Below are 9,664 nucleotides of genomic sequence, written 5' to 3' on the forward strand. Positions count from 1 at the left end.
CTTTGGTAACTGCTTGTACATTTTTATTTACTGTCTCGAACAAATGATATCGGAACATAGAGTATAGAACCTGGCTGGCACTAAACGGTACAGTATTGCTATCCTTTAGGAAAAGAAATACTGCAAACCAGTGCAGCAAGTGAGCGCATGCACCTGTAGAGGGCGCGCGCGCCTAACAAAGCGCCTCTCCTGGCCGGCTCTGCCAGCGCACTGCTCCATTTAAATACAGTATGTAAATATTGCCGGAGGTAGTAAGCGAACCACAGCAGAAAAATGTAAATAGTTACACCATGAGCTCAGTTTATATTTCTAAAAAACAAGTATGTATTTTTTCACTGCCTTCATTGGGAGACTTGCCTGCCGCTTACGTATGCAATGTTGCATTATTTTGCGTGATTACTGTGTCTTACTATTCAGTTTTGACCATTAATGTAACCGTCAGCCCTTGTGTATCCCTGAATATGTACACCAGTGTTCCAAACCAGACAAAAGCTCACGATCGGGTGCAGCGACCAGTGGCTGGCGTACTCTTGTGGGGACAAAAATGCGAACAAACCCCGGCAACTTATTGCAGACGCGCACCATATTATGGCCAGCAGAACCACCGTATTTCTAATAAGGGAGATGATCACTCAAAGTTGTAACATTTCATTTATTAGCCAAAATATATACTTTCTTGTACAATTTGGTTCACACATATGTACATTTTTAAACTTTATATACAAAACATTTTAGACATCTAATTGTCACTGAACTTACAAAAAAAGAAAGAAAGAAAGGAAAAAAAGAAAAACTCACAAAGTGTACTATTCGTACAATGTTACATTAGCAGTTTAACACGGGACATGCTGACAGGTTATGTGTACAGAGAAATACTTTTTACATTCCGGAAAACGGACGGGGAAAAAATAAAAATAAAAATACAATAGAAAAAAATGCGGCTATGAAGAAGAAAGCGCCGATAAAACCATCGCGGCTTCTAGCTGGTTCTGAGGCCTAAGGGGAAAAAAGAAGAGAGAGAAAGAAAAAAATAAAGCAATTTATTTTAAAATATGCGACGCCACAAACCAGTTATACATCGCAGCATGGCAAAGGCGCTACATAAAGAAAATCTAGTATTATTATAACTAACGCAATTGGTAAAAGGACACTTGGCTAATAAACTGGACACCTCAGACAAATGCAAAATTGCGTGCTACTAAACAAAAAAATCACTTAGAATATTTTAGGAGGGACACAACTTTATTGTATAAATATCAATTTTACTTTAAATAAAATGCCCAAAATTGAATTTAAAAGCTTACCTTCTCTGAACTGGCTGGAAGGCTGTTTTTAGGAGTTTCTTCTCTATTTCCAAGGCACTCGATCTTTCTGAAATAAGCGCAAAAATAAAGTTATATTTAATATTATCCGAGCCAAAATGAGGAGTTTTTATGCAACATTTCAAACCTTTAGGAAACTGAAAATGAAAAAGGTCTAATTGTCTATCTACAAAATAAAATAAGCGTCTAAAGTGAACTTTGATAATACTTTAGTGAATTTATCAACTCTGTAAAATAACAGAAAAAATGGTTTACCGAAATCAGTTAAATAAAGACGCACGGTAAAACCTTTACAAAACTGAATGATATTCAAAAAATATTTGATACATTTAAGAGGATGCATGCTCTGGAGTGTCTAAAAATAACAAATAAGCACATTTAATAAATCATTCATCACCCAAGAACACTCTTTGCTACTATTTATTATTGCAGTTTCAATTATTTTCCGCTTTTTTTGCTGTCTCCTTTTCCCAGTTGATTTCTATTACGAAACATATTTTCAAATTGGCTACATTTGACTGAAATGAGTACAATTTAAAAAGTGGGGTAGGACCTGCTTGTAGATGTTAAAACGCAAAGCCCCAAACTGAAATGCGCACGGGGCGTACAGGCCCGTACTTCGGCATGCATGATTATTACATTGGCCGTTCTCTTCTTTCAAAATGGCAAAATCGAATAAGATGCCAGGTTTGGATATCCCTAACAAGAAACCCTGGTCTGCCTTCAGTGTGCCAACATGCTAACACAGACCACCGACCCATACGACCCGCGCACAGTACAAGCGGCCACGAGGCCAGGCGGTGTATGTACCTGTCGGCGGGGACTGGGGCCGATGGCTCTGCTCGTCTTGATTTCTGCTCAAAGCCGCAGTCGTCTGGTTCGTTAGTCCCAAATAATGGTTCGAGTTTATTAGTGCCAGGGAGTGAGCCGAAAAAGCCCTGTTTGTCCAGTTCTGGATTTTGCCCACTGGGCAAGAAAGCAGTCTGTGCTGTCCGATGAGGGGCTGTGCGGCGGGTACAGAGGGGGATTTCCGAGGATTGTCGGGGGTGGTGGCCGTCTCTGCCAGGGACCAAATTTTGGGTTTCTGCGCTGGGGACGCATTATTGTCCAAAGCGGGTGAGTTTATTTTAAGCTGCTCTCCGGGACTGTGCTTTCTCATGGAATCCCCCCGACTGTCCTCCTCAAAGATTTTGTTTTCTTTCACTACTACTGAATTTAAAAAGCGCTCGTCGGCCCCACTTAAGTCCTCATAGCCATCTGAAGCCTCGGAGTCGCTCCTCCCGTCCAGTTTGAGGTCTGGATGCAAATCTGGGTCGGCCTCGTCCAAATCATCCTTGCTCTCAATATTTTCAGTGTCTATATTTTCCAGGTCGATTTCCTCGTCATCGTCGCGCTTGTCCCCTTCTTCTCCGTCGTGATCGCTGCTGTATGCATTCCCTTCTTCATCAGTCCGACTTCTTGGTGTCCATGTCATCTTGTTTTCCTTTTTTAACCTCCTCCTAGCATTAGCAAACCAAGTGGACACTTGCGTGAGGGTCATCTTGGTGATAATGGCCAGCATGATCTTCTCCCCTTTAGTGGGGTACGGATTCTTCCTGTGCTCGCTGAGCCAGGCTTTCAGAGTGCTCGTGCTCTCTCTGGTTGCGTTTTTGGGTCTGGAAGGGTCTCCAAACTGGTACTGGCCATAAGGGTAGAAAGCAGGGTGATGATGCGGGAATCCTGGGTGCTGGACCCCCGGACTGTCCTTTAGCTCGTATTGAGCGCCCTGGGGACAAAAATAGAGGTAAATAAGCGAGGAGATACACGATGGGAAAAGGACACAAGTGTCCGCTAAAGCAAGCTGAAGTTAACACTGAGAGTGTAAAATTGAAGAGACGTCATTTAACATCACCCTCGAAATAATGAACATAAAATATGTGGGCTGTGTTTATCGGCATATATCCATAAATGAATTACACTTACATATTAATATTTAGCACTTTTTTTTGAAAGACATTTAAAAAAAATACAAATACACATACTGTAAAAAATTGACAGTTCCCAAAAGTTTACGTTTAATTCTGGGTATACATTTTGCTTATTGTGCAAATATATTTATCATATACAATAACTTGCCCCTTTCTGTGCTAACACGCAAAACAAAATAAGCAAACACGCAGTTACGTGCAAAAGTCGTGCTATTTCTAAAACAAATAATACTTCATATAAACTTTTACAGGCCACAAAGAAAGAGTCATTCTCGCCTGCTGATCTGCACACGGCATAATGAAAACAGACCCGGATTTCACGGCATCATTTAATTTTCTTTAATTTTTAAAGGGTTATCCACATATATACCCACACTTATACTCACAAGCACAACTTTTAAATTATACTCCCTTTTTTCCTGCCTACTCTTCCGATATGCCATAAATAAATACATCATCTCCTATATAAACGACACAATTGTCAAGTTTCAGAAGTTTACAATCAACCCTGACAGAAATAAGACAGAAAATAACAGCGCGAAGAGAGCCTGGTCGGTGTGTGTAAGCGCCTCGGGTGTGTGTTTCTTTTGCTCAACAAAATATTTAAATGATGTTGTTCAATCATAATTAATTTGCCAGCACGTCGCTCCTTTTCGGAGGCCGTCTCTGCTTTTGGAACACAGATCCTTAACAATTGTAAACGCTTGGGATGAAACCCCAGGCGTTTTCCGAAGAAAAAGGAGAACGGAAATGCCCGCATCTGATTGACAAGCTTGAAATGATTTTAAAGAACAGTAAGACACGCAAATCGTTGAAATCTCAACTTTTCGGTAACCGGAATAAAAACACCAAGTCGGACGAAGTTTAAAACGACAACATGGGTGATAACCATTGAACAGATAGGAATGCTCACCAGCTGCGGGAAGATAGAGATGTCGCTGGTGTAGGGCAGAAAAGCCCCATATCCGTGCGCCGCTGCAGCCGCCGCGGCCGCCGCGAAGGGCGACCCGTACATAGTGGACAAGACACTGGACAGCGTCCCGGACGCGCCGATTTCCCCGCCGCCCCGTGCGCTGCGATCCGACCCGTACACTGGCCGGATGTACTGATAGCCCAGCTGAGGGAAAGACATGATCGAAGACAGGGCTTCAGTCACCAAAAACACCGCCTGGGCAGGAGAGCGGCCCTTCCAGTCCTCCGGTATCCGCTGTACAGTGAAGGGATTACACACTGGAGGGGAAGTCCTCACGCAGAGTCCGTGTAAACGATCCCTCTCTCACTTCACTATTGATCTGAATGGACGGAGGTCAGGTCCTTACAGATTGCCTCAGATTATTGGGACTCTTAGCTCTGATTGACATTTCTAGTCGGCAGGAGGCCCCTCCCCTCTCCCATTCTCAAGTCCCTACTTCTCCGTCCGACTCTCTCTCTCTCTCTCTCTCTCCCCCCCGCCCTCCTACATGTTCTTTCGCTTTTCGTCTCTCCGCGACTTTGTCACTTTTTTCCTAAATGTGTTTACTGACGTTGCGATATTTTTTTTATCAGTGCGCCTTTCAAATCTCATTTTAACAATCGCCAATCACTCTTTCTTTTTTTTTTTCCGTGGACTTGATTTGACTTCGATCTGCTTTGATCTCGATCTCGCGTGCTTCAAAATAAAAATTATCCATTATTTAATTCAGCGGTGTCGAAATACGCTGTAAATCGTTTTAGGGTATGTGCAAAGTAAAGTTACTGTATTCTTTGAAGAAGGAAAAAAGTACACACTGTAGACCTTGAAAATAAAGAGATCGTGCACTTTTTTTGTTGTAAGTAAACCTGTCGTGGTGGGACATTTAAGAATGAAGGAGGCCGCTGCAGCTTTAAGACACGTATCGTTTGAATTGACCTGGAATTCCTTTTGGTTTACATTGTGCGGTCTCAACTGTAGTGCACGCAGAGATTGAAGGGCCGACTTAATTTTCTCGTAATAAGAGTCTTCAAACAGTTGTAGGTCACAATTTTACATCAAAGACACGAGAAAAAAGGCAAATTAAAATCTCCACAAAAGAGTAGCGAGCAGTGCCTCTGGCCCATTAGTAAATAAGTGATGTGAAAAGGAACAATGACAAGCATTGGAATTAAACTCATTAACACCTTTGTGTCTTGGTGAGAAAACTCTAATTAGCAAATTTATGATCAGTTTGCTTATTCTGTTGCGCCCTTAGAAAATGATGCAGTGGCGATTTCAATTAGATAAGATATAAGGGGCAGGCTCTGTTAAATACATGCATCCTACCCTTTTAAAAAAAAAATATATATATGTTTTCATTGTCATTGTGTCTTTAAATAACATGCCACTTGTTTGCGAAACCTTTTATGTGTGTTTGTTTTTAAATAAAGCTCCAATTAATGTAACAATACAAATCCTCAAGCCATGTTAATTCGTAAAACATTTTCAGTCTACCTCGAGAGGATATGTTTCCAGGTCGAGGAGTATTACCCGAGAGAAATAAGTAAAAATAAACATTCTTACTTATTAATTATACTCCAATGAGAGGATATCCAAAACTTCTCACTGGAATATTTGCTGCTGCATATGTACATTAATTCTAGGAATTTCCTCCGATGATTTGGAAGCGAATACATTCGCTGGTCTATGTTTAATAAAAATAAATCTGATAGTGGCTAGAGATAAATTCGGCTTAAAACAAAGCAAGCGCCTCAGAATTAAAATTCCCCGAATCAATATATGAAAATCTGCAGCCGACATCTTTAATCGTATTTGGGCTTTTTTAATAGTGTATAATATCTGCTAATCGTCTGGAGAACGAACGCGTGGCTTTGAAAATGATTTCCTGCAGTTTGTTTTAAACGTTTCTTCAGTTGTCTGCAGCCTTCATTACAGCATTATAATACGACTGTTTGGAATTCATTAAAATGATTTTTTTTTCCCGACCTGAGTATCGCGTGATCATCTAATCTCTGTGGTTTTGGGCAAAACTGATTATACTTCTTAGCCTATATATTTTTACAGGCTATACTTCCTAAAAAGATGTGCGAGCGCTCTCGTGTCTCTGTGTGTTTGTAAGTGTCGCCATTGACCCAATAATACAGTTGATTTCTTTTGTGCTCTCTTTAGCGCCCGTGCAAACCAAGAATATAAATCCGTATTATGCAAATCTTAACAGAAATGTGATTTTGTTGTTATGCAGCTGCTAAAATGCTTAAAGACCGGCACAGTCTTTTTGACTGCAATATGAGCACGCGGAGGATTATCGGGTTATTAATTATCTGTGTTCGCTTCTTTGTGCCATCAACGCCGAACTCTAATCATAGCAAACAGTTAATAACCCCGCGCTGCCTTCTCATTGGGAGCGACAGCACACGGCGCAAGTTGTACTTAAGAAGAGAGCCTGTTTAATGTGTGTGTGTGTGTGTGTGTGTGTGTGTGTGTGTGTGTGTGTGTGTGTGTGTACATGCATGTATATACAGAGAGAGAGAGAGAGAAAGGGAGTGTTAATTGTGTATGTAGTGCTCGTTGTGTAATAAGCCTCGAATGCCATATGCGGTGTATTTATAACAAATAACTTGTTTGACTCTGGAGGAAACCCACAGTGAAAACGTACAGTGGAACAAAAGATGGGGCCGATAAAGATGCATATTGACAGGGGAGGCACAGGGTCACCTTCAGTTAAGTATGTGACCCTCACCGGGCAGACACGTGCCCAACTGCCTCCGTCTTTGCATTCATCTGATTTATAACCCTCAGTCAAATGTTCATCGACCAGCTTCACACTTTCACACAAATAACAGATAACAGCACTTCCAGAAATACCGAAATCCGGACCCTTTTAAAGAATATCGCTTCCAGCAGGACAGCCAAATCAGTTGAAAAAACTCTTTACGGTTTACATATTACAGGTCTGGATTTTATTCAGACGGTGTAAATGCCCCCTGAACCCGTCTTTGATCGTACTGCAGATATATACTCTCCAAAAGGATTTGTTGAAAATGACACTTCGTGGTAAGGCGCGTATTGTTCTCTGAACTATGAGATTAAAATAAAATAAAATAAAATACACATCATAATCTACTCATCCAAGCATATCATAATCCACAGATTATGTAAATATAGCGTTTTAATATCTGTAGAATCCATATTTATATTTTAATCGATTTTTTAAAATTATTATGCAAAGATGTATTGCTTTTCCTTTACTTTTTTTCCAGATTGTAATGGATAAAACGCACCGTTTATTTAATGTGTGATGTGAAATATTCGTATCTCCCACAGGTGTGTACAACGGTTTGAGATTGTCAGGTGCAGGAGAAGCTATTTAAAGGACCGTCCAGAAAGTGGATTGAAATTGTTTCATTTAATTTGCTGACGTTTTTGGAGCCCGTGGCCACTAAGCGCCGTGCACGCCGCACGCTACCGTTTAGAACGGAGAACGTGGCCGTGCCTTTAGTGCGCTGGCGTTGAGACGGCCGTGCGTTTGTAAACCTCCGCTTTGTTAACAACGCAGATGCGACTATCTGCTGTTAGAAAATCATCTTGTCTATTAATCAATATATTAGTTTTTCTCTTTTGAAAAATATAAGAAACACAATGAATAGCGCTATATAAATGATAACTGTTTGAATAAGGAAAGCTACCCTTAATTGAATTACTACGTAATTTAAAGACATTTAAAATGTGTTTGCCGTCCTGATCACTTTGATCAAGACCCCTTTGAAGTCTCATTAATAATGACAGAAGTGGGGATTTTGAAAAACACAAACGAAGTCCTGTACAATAAACATCGAAATATACAGGAACACAACCGTTGTGTGAAATACACAAGACAACGGCAAACATGCCAGTGTCGTTCTTAAAATGGTGTTTTTCACCTTGTAGTCTGAAATGAGGTTAAAAAGATCAAAGAGCTGGTAGGAAAGAAAGACTCTTCAGATTACATGTTTGGAGATCTTCCATAATTCCGAGGCGGTTGATATACGCACACATTCCTTATCGCACATGGAATCAATTTTAAAAGAGCCTTCGGATCAAAATCTGTTACTTGGGGTGACATCTGATTTAAAAAGAAAACACAGCTAATGACCCCTGATGCCTGAGCCGTTTAGTGAAAAAAAAAAACAACAAAAAACAACGCACCCAGCAGCTCGCACCTTAACAGCTTTGACAAGCATAAACTTTTATTTGCGAATTCTTCACGAAAACGGCGAGTTTTTATTAAGGCGGCTTGTTTTGCGTCTCTGGAATTTGGAGTCTAAAGTTTCATTGCAGCGGCGGGGCACGCATGGCTACAGCTCTGTGCTGATGGCTTTGTAGTTGTTTTATCGAAACTTGATTATTTCTGTTATAAACGCACAGTGGACATGTCTAACGAGACCTTGTAGCACAGCACAGTTTGAAATGTGTAATAGACAGGGAATTATTCTGAATTTAACCTGAAACGTTATCTCGAATAGGATGCACATGGCATTGATTTAGAGCATATTGACGGTTATTCTTTGCGAACTGTACAACAGGTAAGGAACGTTAACAAAAGGAAATTAAATGTGTGTTGGGTATGAATTAGGCACAACCCAGACAAAATGACGTTTTTTACAGTTGATCGATAAATAATATAATTCGTCGTTTCATTGGGTCTTTAGTTGCACTTGAAAATTCCAGAGAAAATGTGGATCGTGCCTTTCGAATTAAGATTACAATGAAAAGAACAAATAAAACGATTAACTAGTAGGATGCATAACTATTTTTACTCAAGCATCTCCACATAATGATTTGAAAAATTATATAGCTGAAATATATTACACACTCAAGAACGAATGAGTTACATGTTATGTTATGTGGTTATATAGCGCCTAACGGGGTGCGCATCTTTATGACGGAACAAAACGGCCTGTTAAAAAGTATTTTAAATGGTGAGCCTTGAAGTTAAGTGATTGAACGGTCAAGATTGGCAGGGAGCGAGACAATCAAAGGGGGCAAATGTGAAAGGAAGCATTAAATTACAGAGGCTGCATTCCTAAAACAAACAGAGCGACGCTACTTAAAAAATTAAAATCAAAAAACCTCCAACATCTACGGCCGAAGGAGACACACACACACATACACACCTATATATAGCCTGTAGTCTGACCAGAATTCTCCTTTAAAGAGCACATGTCACGCCATCCCTGAACACACTTTTGACATTACTATTGCAAAGTTTACCATGCAATCCCGACTGTCAATGGTAATCCTCCTTTATGACAAAAATATTGCTGTAAATGCCAACGCTCACTCCCCCACCCAAAGTGCCCTAAACATTTCCATTCATTTCTGCAATTGTGTTTAAGATTAAATATAAAAGCAAGTGCAATCAGATATGGGGAAACAATTTCTAC

The 9,664-nt window shown here is 40.3% G+C and overlaps 1 protein-coding gene across 1 annotated transcript; it reads right to left on the minus strand.

The window, feature by feature from the left end:
• Window positions 1–632: 632 nt before the first annotated feature.
• On the minus strand, window positions 633–4,655 carry irx3a (iroquois homeobox 3a). Its single transcript, XM_028809314.2, has 4 exons — window positions 4,203–4,655; window positions 2,133–3,087; window positions 1,305–1,371; window positions 633–996 (listed from the first exon to the last, which is right to left on the minus strand). The coding sequence occupies exons 1-4, from the start codon at window positions 4,419–4,421 to the stop codon at window positions 942–944; spliced, it is 1,296 nt and encodes a 431-aa protein (XP_028665147.1). The 5' UTR covers window positions 4,422–4,655; the 3' UTR covers window positions 633–941.
• Window positions 4,656–9,664: the final 5,009 nt, after the last annotated feature.

Source organism: Erpetoichthys calabaricus, chromosome 9 (assembly GCF_900747795.2).
Source record: "Erpetoichthys calabaricus chromosome 9, fErpCal1.3, whole genome shotgun sequence".
In the NCBI taxonomy this organism is placed as follows: domain Eukaryota; kingdom Metazoa; phylum Chordata; class Cladistia; order Polypteriformes; family Polypteridae; genus Erpetoichthys; species Erpetoichthys calabaricus.